Here is a 21,089-nt window from a genome sequence, read left to right as displayed (position 1 = left end):
AATCTAGAGACTTGATCAGATTTGGGGGAGATGTTTTTCATAAGAATATTTCATGGGTTGTACTGTGTATTTCCATTAACAGACATGTAATAACAAGTTACCTTTATTGATATTAGCCATCAATAATCATTGCCGGTATCTTTTTAAATTGAAGTGTAGTTGATATATCCCTCTACAGCAAAGTGATTCAGTTATACATATATATAATTCTTTTTAACATTCTTTTCCACTATGGTTTATCACAAGATGTTGAATATAGTTCTCTGTGATATACAGTAGAACCTTGCCACTTATCCATCCTATCTATATATAATAGTTTGCACCCAAACTGCCACTCCATTCCTTCCCCACCCCTACCTTCTTGGCAAGCACAAGTCTGTTCTCTATGTCTCTGAGTCTGTTTCATAGTCTGTTTGTGTCATATTTTAGATTCTATGTATAAATGCTAGCAATATGGTATTTGTATTTCTCTTTCTGTCTTAGTATGAAAATCTCTAGGGCCATCCATGTTGGTGCAAATGGCGTTGTTTCATTGTTTTGGGGGGATGAGTAGTATTCCATTGTGTCGAGATACCACATTTTCTTTATCTATTCATCTGTCGATGGACATTTAAGTTATTTCCATGTCTTGTCTATTGTTGGTAGTGCTGCTGTGACCACCACTGCACATGTCTTAGTTAATTAAGAGTTATAAAACAATTATAATCTGTAACAAACATTCCTGTAATTAGTAGTTGAGATATTTCTTTAAAAAGCCAGTTTTCCTATGTCAGCTATTTGTCTCTCTCGATAGGATTCTTTCAGAAAACGCAGGATAAAATGTGATTCTTTCCCTTAGTTTTTAAAATAATGGTCAATGAGAATCAGTTACTTTTTAGTATTATTATGAATTCTTGGAATTAAACATGTGTGCTATGTTTCACTTTATTGAGTTATTCTTACGATGTCCAAATTGTCCTGACTGTGGTCAGGAGAAACCATATCATATTGGTTCCTGAGATGGTTCCTTTCAGTGGGAAATGGGATTTAGAAACAGTCTGGGCCAGGGTGACTCAGGGGTACTGGATTTGTTGTTTGTAGGCCCTTTCAGTTGACATTAGAAAATACTGTTTAGAAAATGAAATGTTACCTATGCAACATTGAGGTTTGACATTTGCCGTTCTGATTAAAATATGGTTTAATTTCAGCACTATTGACATTTGGGGCTGGATAATTCTTTGTTGTTGGGGGGCTGTCTTGTGCTTTACAGTATTATTTAGCAGCATCACTAGCCTGTACCCAGTAGATCCCAATAGCACATTCTCTTCACCCTAATTCAGTCGTGACAATTAAAATTGTCCCTAGACATTGTTAAATGTCTTTGGGTGAATGTGTGTGTGTGTGTGTGTCTGTGCAAAATCACCCTCAGTTGAGAACCAGAACCAGTTGGATTACGGAAATAAAAAATTTTAAAACATTTAATAGAGTGCTAAGTAATTATAATGAATCATGCTTTGGAGAATTAAATACTTCATGATAGTTTAGCTCTAAGACAAAAAAGTATTAATTCAAAATCAACAAAGAGACAAACTGTATGATAACAACATCTTTTTTACAGCACCCTTTGAAAAGTAAAAAGTGTCCTTTTTACTTCTAAAATGTTGGTAGTTGTGTATAAAACAGACTCTGAGTCACTACGAAATGGGTTTATGTCCTAGCTGTCATTTCCTGACCTTTGCCCCAAGTATGTATCTTAGTTTCTTTAAACTTCAGTTTTCCCTACTATGGAACAGGAATAATAATACTAAATGTGCTTGCTGCTTTGAGAGTTGATTAAAATATGAGGTGCCTAGCAGAGTGCCTGGTTCATAGTAGACCATAGCTAGTAGCTTTTATCATTAAATACAGTTATCAAGGAAAAGTAATCCAGAGAAACCTCAGAGGTGAACGTATAACCCTGTGAACAAAAGTAAGGTGCTTTTTTTCTATTTTAGAGTCCTGCCAAATATCACAAAACCTAGACCTTATGAAGGATAAAGAAAGTAAAGGGTTTTTCAGCTTATTTCAACGCAGTAAGAAAAAGCGGGAGCAAGTATGTATTTTCTTATGTAGTATTTTATAAGATTCTTCTAATCTGTTTTAATTGCATGTGCTTTTTACCATGGAATTACCTGTAGATTTTGCCTTTTCATTCTGTATTAGACTGTCAGTGCTCCTGCGACTCCTCTAGTAAGTAAGCACCGGCCAACTTTTACAAAGAGCAATACCATTTCCAAACAGTATATTTCAAACACCCTGCCGTCGGATGCCCCCAAGAAGAGGCGCGCCCCACTGCCTCCAATGCTGGGGTCTCAGAGTGCCCCCCAGGACCTCGCGCACATCCAGGAGAGGCCAGCTTCTTATATGGTGAAATCCCCGAGTGTGGATGAAACAGAGGAGGTATGTACATTTGTTTTGTTTGTATTTTTAAGATGGGGCTTCCCTGGTGGCTCAAATGGTAAAGCATCTGCTTGCAATGCGGGAGACCCGGGTTTGATCCCTGGGTTGGAAAGATTCCCCAGAGAAGGAAATGGCACCCCACTCCAGTACTCTTGCCTGGAAAATTCCATAGACGGAGGAGCCTGGTAGGCTACAGTCCATGGGGTCGCAAAGAGTCGGACACGACTGAGTGACTTCACTCACTTAAGATGGGGACGGGGACCATCCATTTTTCCTCTTAACTAACTTGTCCTTTTCCACATAGGCTGCTAATAGGAACATTTACTCATATGTAATTAGATGAATAACTAGTTCCTAACAGCGTTGGTACTATGAAGAGCGTCCCTATGTACAGTTCTGAAATGCAGTAAAGAATAAAATATGTCTATTTGAAGTAGCTTTTATATACAAGCAAATACATCATCTGTAAACCTTAAAGTCCTGGTTTATTAAGGCCCAGCTGGAGGTTCTTGTTTGATGCATGTATTAGGAAAGGAAATATTTATTTTTGAACACAACTTTTTTTCTTTTTGTTAACAGCAACACAATCTTTGTTACTTTCATGGGTTTCTAACTACATATAGTCAGGTCTTGACTCTCAGATTCTCAGGGGGTCTGCCTGATACATATATTCTCTGTTATAAAAAAGTCTTTGTATATAAAATACTACAGTTACTATCATATATTTTGATGTTCAAGGCACTGTTCTAGGTATACCTTTTTCCCAAACATTCTCACTATTACGTCTCTCTAATCCCAAATTTTCCTGGAACATGCTATTTTGTTGAAATCCACTTGCAAGCAACTTTTCATGTCTGTAATGTCTGTACATTCTTTGCTTTATTCAGGTGAATTATATTTGACGTTTTAAGTAACTGTGATTGAACATGAGACCATATATTTTGTTGCTTGGAGTTGACAGTTGTTTTAAGTTAACTTTGAGAGCAAATTTTATTTTGAGGTATTTGAGAAACTCGGTTTTCTTGTGTCTAGTTGAAGGATTTTGTTTCCGCCTTAGAAAGTTAGTTAATTCAAATGCTCAAGAAATTAACCCTTCTCAACTAATAAACTATTTTGTATTTTCTTAATCTTAGAGATATTTTAACTATAGTTTTAAATTGTAATTTATAAACTGTCATGTATGTCTTTAGAAAGTAGCAACTGGATTAGATAGAAATGAACTTAAAAAATGCTGAAGCTCAGTAGTTACTTGGAAAGTCATTTATTAAGCTGTCTTATTATTTCTATAAGGCTCTCTTGTCAAATGGCTGTGGTATAAAATCTCATCTTATACATCAGGAGGATAGTTATTTTTTCAAATTATAGAATCCTTTACTGCAGAGTTTTCCAGGGCAAATGCTTGGTGGTCGGGTTCAGTCTTTAAAAATGTGTGGCAGTGTATTAGACAAGAGGAACCCTGTTGAAAGATGCAAGGAATGTGAGGACTGTTGGTGAGTCTGGGCATGTGCAAGAAACAGAGATTTGAAACAGCGGGAGAAGCAGGGACCCCGTGTCAGGGTCAGAGACTTCATTTTGTGACCATAACTAGTTTGCACTTCTTCAGAGCAAGTCATTTAAAAGGCAGCACTTTCAGGATCATTTTATATTTTTAATTACCATAAAACCGTACTGTAACAGTATAAATTATTACACTCTTGAGTGGTTACCAAAGTCTGTCTTTTCCTTTATATAGAAATACATCTTAGCCCCTGCTCACAAACCTTTCCAGATGACTTCATCCAATCTATTACAGTAAACCTCCTTTGTGTTTGGAGTCTGAAGAGGTCTACATTGTCTTTCTAAAAGTCAGCTTCTTAAAATTCTAGGCTGTACTACCAATGACCTCACCAAAAACCATTTCGTTTGATTCTCACTCTCTGTTCTGTGACCAGTTGATGCCCCCATGTTCAAGGCTATTTTTTTTTTTTTTTTTAGTTTGTTGCCTTTGGAAAATTAGACATTTTTATATAATTTTCTAATTATTTTTTCCTTTGATCTGGACATCTGGTTAGTTCTTTGATGTATTGTTTAGCAGGATCTGGAATTATTTATTTTTCCCTAGAGAAGCTGAAAAATCATTTTAAAAAATTTATTCATTACAAAAATTCTTAACAGTGAAGCTGTGGTTCTCTGTGTGAGTATGTGTGAGTGTGTGGACATGCACACATTCATGCTCCTATGAGTTCATGCCTTCCAAGGCATCTTGCCATGTATTTCCTTAACTTCTTTGCCATATTCAATGGGATAGATCACCCTTTGGTCTTATTTTTTCTCTCTTCCGTGGCCCTAATTCTCTTCTTATAGCTCAGCTCTCTTCTTTTTTTCCCCCACAACTTCTTTACCCATTTTCTAAATTTGGAGGTACCTGAATCCGTGATCTTCATCTATGTCTACTCTTTCAGAGAAAACATCTATTCTTTGTTGAATTCTCAGCTGTAGTGTTTGGAATAACATCCCCCGAAAAGATAAGTCCAAGCCGAAGATCTAGAGATGAGAAAGTCCTGGACTTAAGTTGGGCCCAATCCAGTGACTGGTGTTGTTACAACAGCAAGAGGGGAATGTTGTTTAGTCACTCAGTCATGTCCAACTCTTTGCGGCCCCCTGGACTGTAGCCCACCAGATAACCTTTGTCCATGGGATTTTCCAGGCAAGAATACTGGAGTGGGTTTCCGTTTCCTTCTCCAGGGGATCGTTCCAACCCAGAATGGAACCCCCATCTCCAGCATTGGCAGGCAGATTCTTTACCACTGAGCCGCCAGGGAAGACTCAGGCACAAAGACACAAAGGAGAGGTGATGTGATGACAGATGGAGATTGCATGGCTCTGCCTCAAGCCAAGGAATACCAGGAGCCTAGAGGAGGCAAGGAAGGACTCTTCCCCACCGACTTCTGAGGGATGTGGTCCTGCTGACACCTTGATCTCAGACTGCTAGCTTCCAGAACTGCAGCAGAATACATTTCTGTTGGTTGAAGCTGCCCAGTCATAGTCATTTGTTCTGGCAGTCTAGGAAACGAATACATCAGCTTTGTATTCCAGTCTCAGTTATCGTTCCCCTTGCAGTTTGAACTCATGGTTGCTTATTGACTCCTCACTGCCTGGTTGTTGTTTAGTTGCTAAATCATGTCCAGCTCTTTGAGACCCCATGAATTGCAGCACGCCAGGCTTCCCTGTCCTTCACTATCTCCTGAAGTTACTCAAACTCATGTCTGTTGAGTCAGTAATGCCATCCAACCATCTCATCTGTCACCCCTTTCTCCTTTTGCCCTCAATCTTTCCCAGCATCAGGGCCTTTTCCAAGGAGTCAGCTGTTTGTATCAGGTGGCCAAAGTATTGAACTTCAGCATCAGTCCTTCCAATGAATATTCAGGGTTGATTTCTTTTAGGATTGACTGGTTTGATCTCCTTGCTGTCCCCGGGACTCTCAAGAATCCTCTCCAGCACTACAGTTTGAAAGCATCAATTCCTCAGCATTCAGCCTTCTTTATGATCCAACTTTACATCCATACATGACTACTGGAAAAACCATAGCTTTGACTATATAGACCTTTGTCAGCCAAGTGATGTCTCTGCTTTTTAATATGCTGTCTAGGTTTGCCATAGCTTTTCTTCCAAGCAGCAAGCTTCTATTAATTTTATGATGCAGTCACTGCAGTGATTTTGGAGCCCAAGAAAATAAAATCTGTCACTGTTTCCAGTTTTTCCCCATTTATTTGCTATCAAGTGATGAGACAGGATGCTATGATCTTCATTTTTTTAATGTTGAGTTTTAAGCCAGCCTTTTCACTCTTCTCTGTCACCTTCATCAAGAGGCTCTTTAGTTCTTCTTCCCTTTCTGCCAGCAAAGTGGTATCATCTGCATATCTGAGACCATTGATATTTCTCCAAGCTGATTTATTCCAGCTTGTGCCTCATCCAGCCCAGCATTTCACATGATGTACCCTGCATGAAAGTTAAATAAGCAGAGAGACAATATATAGCCTTTATATACTCCTTTCCCAGCTTTGAACCAGTCTGTTGTTTCATGTCCAGTTCTAACTATTGCTTCTTGTCCTGTATTCAGGTTTCTCAGGCGACAGGTAAGGTGGTCTAATATTCCTGTCTCTAAGAATTTTCCAGTTTGTTGTTATCCACACCATCAAAGGCTTTAGCACAGTCAATGAAGCAGATGTTTTTTGGAATTCCCTTGCTTTTTCTGTGATCCAGCAGATGTTGGCAATTTGATCTCTGGTTCCTAAATCCAGCTTGTCCATCTGGAGGTTCTCAGTTCATGTACTGCTGAAGCCTAACTTGAAGGATTTTGAGTGTACTCTTGCTAGCATGTGAAATGAAAGCACTTGTGCAGTAATTTGAACATTCTTTGGGATTAGAATGAAAACTGACCTTTTCCAGTCCTGTGGCCACTAATGCATTTTCCAAATTTGCTGACACATTGAGTGCAGCACTTTAGCAGCAGCATCTTTTAGGATTAAGAGCTCAACTGGAATTGCATCACCTCTGCTAGCTTTGTTTGTGGTCACGCTCCTTAAGGCCCACTTGACTTCACACTCCAGGATTCTGACTCTAGGTGAGTGACCACACCATTTTGGTTATCTGGGTCATTAAAACCTTTTTTGTACAGTTCTTTTGTGTATTCTTGCTACTCTTCTTAATCTCTTCTGCTTCCATTAGATCCTTGCTGTTTCTGTCCTTTATTGTGCCCAACTTTGTATGAAATGTTTCCTTGTTATCCCCAGTTTTCTTAAAGGGATCTCCAGTCTTTCCCATTCTATTGTTTTCCTCTATTCCTTTGCATTGTTTGCTTATGAAGGCTTTCTTATCTCTTCTTGCTATTCTCTAGAACTCTGCATTCAGCTGAGTATATCTTTCTCTTTCTCCTTTGATTTTTGTTTCTCTTCTTTTTTCAGCTATTTGTAAGGCCTCCTCAGACAACCATTTTGCCTTCTTGCATTTCTTTTTCTTGGGGATGGTTTTGGTCATCACCTTCTGTACAATGTTAGGAACCTCCATCCATAATTCTTCAGGCACTCTGTCTACCAGATCGAGTTCCTTGAATCTATTCATCACCTCCACTTATAAGAGATTTGATTTAGGTCATACCTGAGTGGCCTAGTGGTTTTCCCTACTTTATTCAGCTTGAGCCTGAATTTTGCAATAAGGAGCTGATGATCTGAGCCACAGTCTGCTCCTGGTCTTGTTTTTGCTGACTATATAGAGCTTCTTCATCTTCGGCTGCAAGAATATAATCAGTCTGATTTGGGCATTGACCATCTGGATATCAGTGTATGTAAAATCAATCTCACTTTTTTCTCCCAGTTTGAAAAGCTCAAGATGATCTCTGATGTTCGTTCTTTTTCTTTCCACATCCACTTAGTGACTAACCATTCAATTTCTCTTCACATGTCTCCTTGTCCCTTTCTTCTATTCCCTCTGCTAGAGCCATGCCTCAGGGAAGTCCAGGGCCAGGAATGTAAGGAGAAGGTCAGTACTTAGCTTGTCTTGCCCCTTCTTGTCTTCACAATATGAAGGATGTGGCAAGCTGCCACATTTATATTTTATAATTGTCACTTTTCAGTTCAGAAACTTTGGATAGATGGCTGTTATTTTCCAGGCATTTAAGGCCCTCTACATACAGTTTGGTGGGTGTGAAAGGCTTGACAAACATCTCCCTTCCTCTCTCCCCTTTCTCTCTTTCTTTCTAGTTATTTTGAGGTATAATTGACAAATAAAATTGTAAGCTATTTAAATACATTGTGGCAATTTGAAATACATCGTGAAAGAATTCCCACTATCTATTTAATTAACATGTCCATCGCTTCACATATTATCGGGGGTTTTTTTGGTATGAACATTTAAGTTCTGTCTTAGCAAATTTCCATTATATAATAGTGTTGTCAACTATAGTCACTATGTTTCAGTTAGATCCTCAGATCTTCTTCATCTTCTAGTTGAAAGTTTGTCCTCTTTTATCAGTTTCTCTCTATCCCCCCAGCCCCCTGCCCCCCCCCCCCTCCAGCCCCAGGTAACTCTTCTACTCTGAGTTTGACTTTTAGATACCATGCAATATTTGCCAGTCTTTGGCTTATTTCGTTTGCTGTAATGCCCTGAAGGTCCATTTATGTTGTTATAAATGGCAGGAGTTCCTTCTTTCTCATGGCTGAATAATATTCCTGTGTGTGTGCATATGTATGTGTATCATATATATGTATATATATATAAAATACACATATTTAACTTATCACATCTTTTTTGTCCATTTATCCATACATGGACACTTAGAGTGTTTCTGTGTCTTGGCTATTGTGACATGGGAGTGTAGGTAACTCTTTAATATCCTATTTTTGTTTCCTTTGAATACATATCCAGAAGTGCAATTGCTGGATCACATGGTAGTTTCTATTTTTAATTATTTCACTGACCTCCAAACTGTTTTCCATAGTGGCAGCACCAATTTATGTTCCTACCAAGAGCGCACAAGGATTCTCTTTTCTTAACATTCTTGTCAGCACATATCTGTTATAGTCTTGATAATAGCCATTCTAACAAGTATGACATGGTATCTTACTGTAATTTTGATTTGCACTTCCCTGATGATTGATGTATAGTTATAAGGGATTTGATTTATGTCATACCTGAATGGTCTAGTGGTTATCCCTACTTTCTTCAGTTTAAGTCTGAATTTGGCAATAAGGAGTTCATGATCAGAGCCACAGTCAGCTCCCGGTCTTGTTTTTGCTGACTGTATAGAGTTTCTCCATCTTTGGCTGTAAAGAATATAATCAATCTGATTTTAGTGTTGACCATCTGGTGATGTCCATGTGTAGAGTCTTCTCTTGTGTTGTTGGAAGAGGGTGTTTGCTATGACCAGTGCGTTCTCTTGGCAGAACTCCATTAGCCTTTGCCCTGCTTCATTCCGTACTCCAAGGCCAAATTTGCCTGTTACTCCAGGTGTTTCTTGTCTTCCTACTTTTGCATTCCAGTCCCCTATAATGAAAAGGACATCTTTTTTGGGTGTTAGTTCTAGAAGGTCTTGTAGGTCTTCATAGAACCATTCAACTTCAGCTTCTTCAGCATTACTGGTTCGGGCATAGGCTTGGATTACCGTGATATTGAATGGTTTGCCTTGGAAACAAACAGAGATCATTCTGTCGTTTTTGAGACTGCATCCAAGTACTGCATTTTGGACTCTTTTGTTGACTATGAGGGCTACTCCATTTCTTCTAAGGGATTCTGGCCCACAGTAGTAGATATAATAGTCATCTGAGTTAAATTCACCCATTCCAGTCCATTTTAGTTTGCTGATTCCTAGAATGTCGACATTCACTCTTGCCATCTCCTGTTTGACCACTTCCAATTTGCCTTGATGCATGGACCTAACATTCCAGGTTCCTATGCAATATTGCTCTTTACAGCATCGGACCTTGCGTCTATCACCAGTCTCATCCACAACTGGATACTGTTTTTGCTTGGCTCCATCCCTTCATTCTTTCTGGAGTTATTTCTCCACTGATCTCCAGTAGCATATTGGGCACCTACCGACCTGGGTAGGTAGCTGTGAAATGAAGAGAAGCAAAAAGCAAAGGAGAAAAGGAAAGATATTCCCATTTGAATGCAGAGTTCCAAAGAATGGCCAGGAGAGATAAGAAAGCCTTCCTCAGTGATCATTGCAAAGAAATAGAGGAAAACAACAGAATGGGAAAGACTAGAGATCTCAAGAAAATTAGAGATACCAAGGGAACATTTGACACAAAGATGGGCTCGATAAAGGGCAGAATGGGTATGGACCTAACAGAAGCAGAAGATATTAAGAAGAGGTGGAAGGAATACACACAAGAACTGTACAAAAAAGATCTTCATGACCCAGATAATCCCGATGGTGTGATCACTCACCTAGAGCCAGACATCCTGGAATGTGAAGTCAAGTGGGCCTTAGAAAGCATCACTACGAACAAAGCTTGTGGAGGTGATGGAATTCCAGTTGAGCTATTTCAAATCCTGAAAGATGATGCTGTGAAAGTGCTGCACTCAATATGCCAGCAAGTTTGGAAAACTCAGCAGTGGCCACAGGACTGGAAAAGGTCAGTTTTCATTCCAATCCCAAAGAAAGGCAATCCCAAAAATGCTCAAACTACCGCACAATTGCACTCATCTCACACGCTAGCAAAGTAATGCTCAAAATTCTCCAAGCCAGCCTTCAGCAATACGTGAACCGCGAACTTCCAGATATTCAAGCTGGTTTTAGAAAAGGCAGAGGAACCAGAGATCAAATTGCCAATATCCGCTGGATCATCGAAAAAGCAAGAGAGTTCCAGAAAAACATCTATTTCTGCTTTATTGACTACGCCAATGCCTTCGACTGTGTGGATCACAATAAACTGTGGAAAATTCTTCAAGAGATGGGAATACCAGACCACCTGACTTGCCTCTTGAGAAATCTGTATGCAGGTCAGGAAGCAACAGTTAGAACTGGACATGGAGCAACAGACTGGTTCCAAATAGGAAAAGGAGTACATCAAGGCTGTATATTGTCACCCTGCTTATTTAACTTATATGCAGAGTACATCATGAGAAACGCTGGGCTGGAAGAAGCACAAGCTAGAATCAAGATTGCTGGGAGAAATATCAATAACCTCACATATGCAGATGACACCACCCTTATGGCAGAAAGTGAAGAGGAACTGAAAAGCCTCTTGATGAAAGTGAAAGAGGAGAGTGAAAAAGTTGGCTTAAAGCTCAACATTCAGAAAACTAAGATCATGGCATCTGGTCCCATCACCTCATGGGAAATAGATGGGGAGACAGTGGAAACAGTGTCAGACCATTTTTGGGGGCTCCAAGGTTACTGCAGATGGTGACTGCAGCCATGAAATTAAAAGACTCTTATTCCTTGGAAGGAAAGTTATGATCAACCTGGATAGCATATTAAAAAGCAGAGACATTACTTTGCCAACAAAGGTCTGTCTAGTCAAGGCTATGGTTTTTCCAGTGGTCATGTATGGATGTGAGAGTTGGACTGTGAAGAAAGCTGAGCACCGAAAAATTGATGCTTTTGAACTGTGGTGTTGGAGAAGACTCTTGAGAGTCCCCTGGACTGCAGTGAGATCCAACCAGTCTATCCTAAAGGAGATCAGTCCTGGGTGTTCATTGGAAGGACTGATGCTGAAGCTGAAACTCCAGTACTTTGGCCATCTCATGCACAGAGTTGATTCATTGGAAAAGACCCTGATGCTGGGAAGGATTGGGGGCAGGAGGAGAAGGGGATGACAGAAGATAAGGTGGCTGGATGGCATCACCAAGTCGATGAGCATGAGTTTGAGTAAGGTCCGGGAGTTGGTGATCGACAGGGAGGCCTGGTGTGCTGCGATTCATGGGGTCGCAGAGAGTTGGGCACGATTAAGCGACTGAACTGATAATGATGTTAAATACCATTTCTAATACTGATTGACCATTTGTGAATCTTTGTAAAAATATTCAGTTCCTCTGCCCATTTTTAAAATTGCATTTGTTAGGCTATCAAGTTGTATGAGTTCTTTATATATTTTGGATATTAGCCCCTTACTAGATACATGATTTGCAAATATTCCCTTTCTGCAGGTTGCCTTTTCGTTTTGTTGGTGGTTTCTGTTGTTGTACAAAAGCACTATTTTTTGTTGTTGTTGTTAATTCCTCATCATTTTCAGTATGCTTCTAACTCTAACCAGAAGATTTGACATCACTTGTGCAAAAACCCTGTTTCTTATGCTTTTTTTTTTCCTATGCTTTTAGAATAGAGTAATTCCCCCAGCTTCATCTTTATTCCTCCTCACTCATTCAAATTATACCTTTCCTTTACCTGCTTCATGAAGAATTTTTTAAAGATTCCAACATGGGATGATCTTACTTTCTCTGAATTTGTCTCTCTTGTATCTTTATGTTTCATTTTACTTTATGTATATGTTTAGGTAGTATATTCCTATGATATCTATTTCTAAAGATGAAAAAGAAAATACAGTGAAAATTCTCCATTCCAACCTCGCTGCCAACCAAATTCTCATGCCTAAAGGCAACCAATAACAGTCTTGTGTATTCTTCCAGCCTGACTATATGTATATATATTCAAGTCAGTATTCAACCTACATATGTTTTTAATTTCTCAGCCAGTCATATGCTACATGTATTATGTTATACCTTGCTTTTTTGGTATTGAATGATATATTTTGGATATCCTTATCAATACATAAAAGGCTTCCCTTTTTAAGGTTGCATAATATTCCATAGATGGATATAACATGTTATGGGATAGACACCCCATCTTCTAAAAATAAACATTATTTTATTGTTTAAAGCTTATAACATTGTTAAATTCTCCCTTTTAAAATTCTCAATCAGAGGATGGGATTTGTGTTCCCCAGAGAAATTCTGTAACACAGTAGGTGTTCAAGAGAATTGATTAATAAACTTTTAACCACAGTTTCACACAATCAGGTATGGGATATACAATAAAAATGTCAAAATTTTAGTATTTCATGGGTAGATCTGGTAAATTTTCAGAAGTACTTGGATAACTTAAACATTGCTTCAGTTCAGTTCAGTTGCTCGGTCGTGTCCATGAATCGCAGCATGCCAAGCCTCCCTGTCCATCACCAACTCCCGGAGTTTACTCAAACTCATGTCCATAGAGTCGGTGATGCCATCCAGTCATCTCATCCTCTGTTGTCCCCTTTCCTCCTGCCCCCAATCCTAACCCAGCATCAGGGTCTTTTCCAATGAGTCAGTTCTTTGCATCAGGTGGCCAAAGTATTGGAGTTTCAGCTTCAGCATCAGTACTTCCAATGAACACCCAGGACTGATCTCATTTAGGATGGACTGGTTGGATCTCCTTGCAGTCCAAGGGACTCTCAGGAGTCTTCTTTAACACAACAGTTCAAAAGCATCAATTCTTTGATGCTCAGCTTTCTTCACAGTCCAACTCTCACATCCATACATGACCACTGGAAGAACCATAGCTTTGACTTACATTTATTTTTAATAGTAATTGGCTCAAATAATTCTTGGCAATATTTTTCCTAAGCTTTTACAAAGAAGTGAGAATTTTGGCAAGGTTGTGTTGAAAGCTTAAGGACCAACAACTAAAATGTAGTGTGCATTACATAATGCATATAAATGAAATTCACTCCTGAATTGAAATTTTTTTATAGCATCAGATGAAAATATTCTGGAAATTCAGCAAAGCATATAGTCATAATCACTGTAGACATTTTTTTTTTTTGATAGTGGAGTGCAGTTTATTACACCGGCGGGCCCAAGGCAGAGTCTCCTCTTAGCCAAGGGCCCACTGTAGACATTTTATATCTGTTTTAACAATTTAGTTTTGAATTTGAAATTTTAAGAAGGCACTATTTTTACTGGTTAAAAGTAATGCCAAGCTGGGAAAAATTACTGGAAAAAAATAAATGACAATATAATTTCCAAGTCAGTGAAAATTTTGGATACATCCTTGTCCTATGATTTTCATTGCTTAGGTGGTAAAATAAACCACAAGGGTGCGCTGTTTAACAGAACTATAGCATTCTGATTTTTTCCAGTTTTTCCCCCAAAGCATCCTTTGAATAAAGTAGAAAGAAAATATTGGAAATAGTTACATTATATTAGAAATAGCAAATGCTTCTCTTGTGGGTGAACTACCAGGAAACAGAGCTAGAGAGAGAAATAACAGTAACATGTGAGAAAGTGATTTATAGTTAGCACAGTTTTATTCATTTTGAGTTTTTATTTTAATGTTCTTTAGTAATCACTGATATTTTATTTGCCTTAGGCTTAGAGATAAGTCAGTCTGTCTGTAGCTTGGAAAAAATGTTGCTAACCACATCTATTTCATACTTTTTGGCAGTCTATATTTAATAATTTGCCTCATTCCTCTAAGGCATTTCTCAGTACTGGCAAATTAAGGTATTTGGATAGTGATTTTGGAGCATCAACTGAAAATATTCACATAAAAGGCTGTTGATTTTCTGAGCTAATTTTGGCAACCAGTTGTGCAGTTTCCAAAGAGAATTCAATGATGATCCTAGTTAGTAAAATAATTTATCCTAACGTTTTGGGGGAACATTTCTGCATCTAAAATTCTTTCTAACCATCTAAAGCATATATTTTAAAAGACTAGATAGTTTACTGTCACTGCTACAGTGTCATTTTCCTTGTAAAGGTGAAATACCTTGTTTTTTATGGAAACATTCATTTGGAAGAGAAAACTATCCAATTAGAAATTTTCTGGCAGTTTTTCTTGGTTCTTTTAAAGCCTTTTTTGAATATGATTCTGCCTGAAGATGTGAAATGCCATTTGTGCAACAACATATGTAAGAGCTGGCCCATGCTGTCATTTCATGGACTTGATCGCATGTATCACTGCATAAAATGCATATAATTTTTTAAATAAGGTTGTCCTTGACTTCATACATGACAGAAGTCAGAAATGCAGTGGTATTGACTTAAAAGTGACTTAGAGTTCTGGGATTGGAACTAAGTTCAGAAATCCAGTTTCTGACCCGTGCCTGCTGACCAAGTATCTGTGAAGAGCACATTTAATGAAATCAGTGGCCAAAGGATGTCCTAGTATTATTGGCAAGTTAACCTTTTATGCTTATTTTACATTTGAAGAAGTGGAAGGAGAGTTGGACAGAAGCTGTAGTAATCTTGACCCATAGAATCCAAAGAACCTTTCGGAGAATTCTTCATACATTTGGTGTGGCTTTGTTGCTTGGATGTGTGTGTATACAACAGAGAAAACTGCTTTTCCTGGGCGACTAGCATGACATCTCATTTTCTTTAGGATATTGACTTTTGGCTGGAAACACAACAAGGAATGCTTTTGACTGGGCATTTCACTTGATCTCATTTTGCTTTCTGCTGCAGACAAACACTCAAATGTTGAGAAACTGAAATTCTTTGCCATATAGTCTTATGCAAGTGAAATATAATACCTAGAGTGTTAGTTTTTTAACAGCTGATTTGTTTTTTTTTAAAATACTTGACATTTTTCGTCTTTTACCCAATTTCGGCTTTTAATATTTATCATGCTTTACAAACAGATGAGAGGCTGTCATACGTTTATGAAATGTGCAAGCATATATTTGGTCTTAGCGTCACTTAATGAGGTTAATCTAGTCATTTTATGCAGAGTCATTAAGGTTGTTGTAATAGAGCATATATTTATAATTTTTCAGAAATATACCCCTTTTTAATTTTTTTCTCCAGGTTATCATAACATTTGATTTTCACCTCCACTTTCCACTTATTATATAAAAAGTGGACCACACATATAATTCTCCAATTGCCTAGGAACAGTGGTTGCCATGGCATTTTCAGCTTGATATACAGTATACAGCTGTCTGTACTTCCAAAAATATGACTTGTTTCATTCAGTAGAGAAATGTACCAGCACAATAAAATATTTAATTTGCTTTCTCTTTTAAGGTTTTCCCAGATACAAGACATACTTTGCATTGTAGTTTTCATCAGATCTTCAAAGGGTCATAATCTCACAAGGGCAGAAATAATGACAAATGTTTGTATAACATTTGCTAATATTTCAGACAAGGCTCACTTTATTCATTTAATGCTCATGACATTCCTCTGAGCAATTACTTTTAAAGTTTCTGCCAGCTTTACCTCTGACCTAAATGCAAAGAACTAAGCACATTATAAAGTTGCTAAATTTTAAAGAACAGTACTATTCAAGGAACAATAGGTCATTTGTGGAATTAGTGGGGATTTCACTTCCTTATCTACTTTGCCTCTCTAAAGTACATATTCTGAGTTAATAAAATATCATTGAGGGACTACCCTGGTGGTCCAGTGGTTACGACTTTGCCTTCCAATGCAGGGGGCACAGGTTCAATCTTTGATCGAGGAACTAAGGTCCCACCTGCTGCAGGGTACGGCCAAAACTTTTTTTTTTTAAGTATCAGAAAATAATCCATGTTAGGGGTCTTCCTTTACAAGTTCTTGTAGGACGAAGCTTTCTTAGTCTTTCTACTACTGTGATATTTGGGACCACATGGTTCTAAGAAATGAAGTGAAGTTGCTCAGTCGTGTCCGACTCTTTGCGACCCCATGGACTGTAGCCTACCACACTCCTCCATCCATGGGATTTTCCAGCCAAGAGTACTGGAGTGGGTTGCCATTTCCTTCTCCAGTGGATCTTCCCGACCCAGGGATCAAACCTGGGTCTCCCGGGTTGTAGGCAGATGCTTTACCATCTGAGCCACAAGGGAAGTCCTACATGGTTCTAAAGACATGCCTTTCTCTAGTAACCAGCATATTAACAGAGGTCAGGGTAGAGGGAAGCTGGCCCCTTTCCTGGGGCTGCAGTAATACAATAGTGGGGTCACTTGGATGATGCCGGCCATGCAGTCTGAACTCTCTTCTGGGATGAACTGAGTTTTCCTAGCTTGTTCCCTTGATTGCTCCTTTACTCTGGTAGAGACCCTAATGCAGTTACCTGTAGAGTAATCTCCTGCCTGCCTCTGGACACCCCTCTGTCTTGATCACTGTGACCACAGAGAACCATAGTTACCACCATCCTCTTTTTAACTTGATCCTGATCTCTGCTTTCTCCTGATTCATCTTGTCTTTTTTCATTCAAGATATACTAGTTAGGCCCATATGTTCAGGCATTTAAAAAATGTTATAAGTAAGGGATTACCACTAATAAGACTTGATTACATACTTTCTCAAAGTACTGGAGGGTTGATAAAATGGAAGCAGATTGCCTGAGGGAGAGAAATATAAAATGGTTGCAAGAACAGACGTAACACAGGTTGTAAAATTTGTGTTTTAGTTTTATTCTGATGTGTGTGGAGAGAGCTGGAAAGAATTACTTTGCGGCAGAAGAAACCCTAGCCTGGCTTGAGAGACAGTCTTGGATCTGCCAGAGGTCTCTTATATTCTTGTTTGTTTTGGGGTCATTTTTCTCATTGTCTTCTTCTTCATCTTCTACCTTGAAGGACAAGCCATTGAACTTTGTGGCTTGGGTTTCTCCTCTGTAGAATAAGGTTTTGTAACAAAATTTCAAAAGTCTTTTTCAACTCCAGTAATATAAAATTGTTTTTTGTTAAAGTTGTTGTTGTCACTTTACAATCAGGCTTTAACAAATGAAAGTGCTCTGTTGTAGGGATCTTTGGTTTGGTCGGTGTTACACTAGACAGTGATATCTAGTCTTGGTATCACTCATCTAAAGATTTCTGAACCCTGAAAAAGGATAGCAAAATAAATCATGAGCTAACTGAGATCCTTCTCCCTGAACTCTTGATTGTAAGACAAAAAGTCAACACATGTGTTTTGGGCATCCCTTAAAAGAGGCTGAAGGTAATAAAACTTGAGGAAGATATGTTCAGGTTAATGAGTCTGTTAACCAGACAACACAGATGTTATTATCATTGACTAACAGTGAGTCTCCCGCTGTTATATCAGCAAATTTGGAAAACTCAGCTGTGGCCACAGGACTGGAAAAGGTCAGTTTTCATTCCAATCCCTAAGAAAGGCAATCCCCAAAATGCTCAAACTACCGCACAATTGCACTCATCTCACACGCTAGCAAAGTAATGCTCAAAATTCTCCAAGTGAGGCTTCAACAGTATGTGAACTGAGAACTTCCAGATGGTCAAGCTGGATTTAGAAAAGGCAGAGGAACCAGAGATCAAATTGCCAAGATCTGTTAGATCATCAAAAAAGCAACAGAGTTCCAGAAAAACATGTACTTCTGTTTTATTGACTATGCTAAAGCCTTTGACTGTGTGGATCACAACAAACTGTGGAAAATTCTTCAAGAGATGGGAATACCAGACCACTTGACCTGCCTCTTAAGAAATCTGTATGCAGGTCAGGAAGCAACAGTTAGAACTGGACATGGAACAACAGACTGGTTCCAAATAGGGAAAGGAGTACATCAAGGTTGTATATTGTCACTCTGCTTATTTAACTTATATGCAGAGTACATCATGAGAAATGCTGGGCTGGAAGAGGCACAAGCTGGAATCAAGATTGCTGGGAGAAACATCAATAACCTCAGACATGCAGATGACACCACCCTTATGGCAGAAAGCAAAGAAAAACTAAAGGGCCTCTTGATGAAAGTGAAAGAGGAGAGTGAAAAAGTTGGCTTAAAGCTCAACATTCAGAAAACTAAGATCATGGCATCTGGTCCCATCACTTCACTTCATTTCACTTTGCATCACTTCATGGCAAATAGATGGGGAAACAGTGGGAACAGTGACAGACTTTATCTTTTTGGGCTCCAAAATCACTGCAGATGGTGACTGCAGCCATGAAATTAAAAGACGCTTGCTCCTTGGAAGAAAAGCTATGACCAACCTAGATAGCATATTAAAAAGCAGAGACTTTGCTTTGCCAACAAAGGTCTGTCTAGTCAAAGCTATGGTTTTTCCAGTAGTCATGTAGGGATGTGAGAGTTGGACTAGAAAGAAAGCTGAGTGCAGAAGAATTGATGGCTTTTGAACTATGGTGTTGGAGAAGACTCTTGAGAGTCCCTTGGACTGCAAGGAGATCCAACCAGTTCATCCTAAAGGAAATCAGTCCTGAATATTCATTGGAAGGACTGATGCTGAAGCTGAAACTCCAGTACTTTGGCCATCTCATGCACAGAGTTGATTCATTGGAAAAGACCCTGATGCTGGGAAGGATTGGGGGCAGGAGGAGAAGGGGATGACAGAAGATGAGATGGTTGAATGGCATCACCAACTCAATGGATATCAGTTTGAATAAATTCTGGGAGTTGACAATGGACAGGGAGGCCTGGCATGCTGCAGTCCATGGAGTCACAAAGAGTCAGACAAGACTGAGCGACAGAACTGAACTGAACGATTCTAAGACCAATGCTTTGGCAAGCTTGGCAACTCAGAATCCTCTGAAGAGATTTAACTTGTTAGTAACTCCAAAAGTCACAAGTGAAAGGTGGTGGTAGTCATTGAGACACCTGTAAGTGGATCCAGCTCCAATCTCATTGCTACTCCTTGTAGAATTTATTTTGGGGGATTGATAGAAAAACCATGAAAATTAGCAGAATAGATGCCTGCTTATATAACTGTGGATTTGAGAGCTCCAGCCTCTGAGACTGCTTCCCTATTTCTCCTTTCCCTAATTATAGTTGTCTGATACCTGGAATATCACCCCTATTTCTTATACTCCTTCACTGATATGACTTTTTAAAATCTCAGTTGACTAAAGCAAGCTTAGACTTTCAGTGCTATCAATGAAGGATCTTAAAACAGGATTACAGAGAGAATAAAAAAAATAGAATATATAAGTTCTAAATGTTTAGGAGTCTTGACAAAGTGCTGCCCAAGGGGGAAAAGGGTCTAGAAAAAGCAGGATTCAAGGCAGCAAAATAAACTTGCTCTAGACCCACCAAAAGATAGCATACTGTGTGAAAAATCATCATAGACAAAGAAACTGGCATGTATGCTTTCATCCAGTACAAGTCAAAGCTTGTGTGCATTTGTCTGTGTGAGTGTATGTAGGTATAAGGGAAAGGTTGGACAACGAAATTTCTAGGAGGTAACCTGTATTTACTGAGATTTTGCAGTGATGTTTCTTTTTTTTTTCCTTGTCAACATATGCACTGTTTGAATCTCACGGGAGATTGTGCTAACTTTATGATCAAATCAATAACAAAACCGATTTCTTTGTAATAAGAAAAACCTACCTTCAGAGCTTTGCCTATTTTGAAATTCAATAGAACATCTTTTACTTCTATATTACATTCACTCTGGTATAATAGTTATGTTTAAAAAGTTTAAGAAAATTGATTTGTTGTTTAAGTTGTAAAAGTATTTTAGAATTCTATCAAGAGTTAAGAGTTAGGAATTCCCTGACGGTCCAGGGGTTAGGACTCCATGTTTTCACTGCAGAGTTCAGTTGTTGTTCAGTGAACTAAGGTCCTGAAAACCGTGGTTCTGGCTTTAAAAAAAAAAAAAAGTTAAAGCATGACCTTCAGTTAAGTGGAAATTTAGTCATTAGGATAGAAACAATTAATCCATAGTAAATTAGGAAAACCTAATGTCAATTATAAGGTATTATAATATTTTACAGCATTTATTGAGAGTGTCCAAATTGGAGAAGGATAATGGGAATCTGTGCCTAAAGAAGAAAAGAAAATTATATGAGTTTTAAGACAGTTTTAAGAGATTGCTTAAGTTCTTTCTAACCCAACCCCACCTTATATGGAAAAGCGTATTATAAACAAACTAAAATCCAAAAGCTTCTAATAGAAACATTTAATAATGTCATTGAAGTTGAATCACTGTATTCCCATCCTTTGATTTAGTCTTTTTATTTTCCTATTTGTATTCTTCTAACTAGAATATATTGATTTCAATGATCCACATCTTATAATTCAACTGTGATTAATAAGTAAGTTAATAACTACTACAGTGCTAGTACTAAGTAAATCTATTGAATGCCATTCAATTCTGTTTTCTTCAGCTAAATTTACTTTTATTTTGAACCAGTGAATTCTGATCTGGATCTGAATTATGAGGGATTAACTATCTGGCTTGGTTTTCAGCTTGACCTTGTCACTTTCATTAGTGAATTCTGTTTATGCAGTAATTATTCTTTTTCACAGACAATAAAATTCA

At 38.4% G+C, this 21,089-nt stretch overlaps 1 protein-coding gene across 1 annotated transcript in view; it reads left to right on the top strand.

The window, feature by feature from the left end:
* Nucleotides 1-21,089, top strand: part of COBLL1 (cordon-bleu WH2 repeat protein like 1) — a 165,844-nt gene that overhangs the window by 117,244 nt on the left and 27,511 nt on the right. Inside the window, exons 7-8 of the mRNA XM_043487599.1 lie at nucleotides 1,974-2,071; nucleotides 2,182-2,418. Of these exons, the coding sequence (XP_043343534.1) occupies nucleotides 1,974-2,071; nucleotides 2,182-2,418 (335 nt within the window). The remainder of the gene's footprint in view (nucleotides 1-1,973; nucleotides 2,072-2,181; nucleotides 2,419-21,089) is intronic.

This window comes from Cervus canadensis, chromosome 15 (genome assembly GCF_019320065.1).
Source record: "Cervus canadensis isolate Bull #8, Minnesota chromosome 15, ASM1932006v1, whole genome shotgun sequence".
Classification (NCBI taxonomy): Eukaryota; Metazoa; Chordata; class Mammalia; order Artiodactyla; family Cervidae; genus Cervus; species Cervus canadensis.
This window is presented reverse-complemented; position numbering and strand designations above follow the sequence as displayed.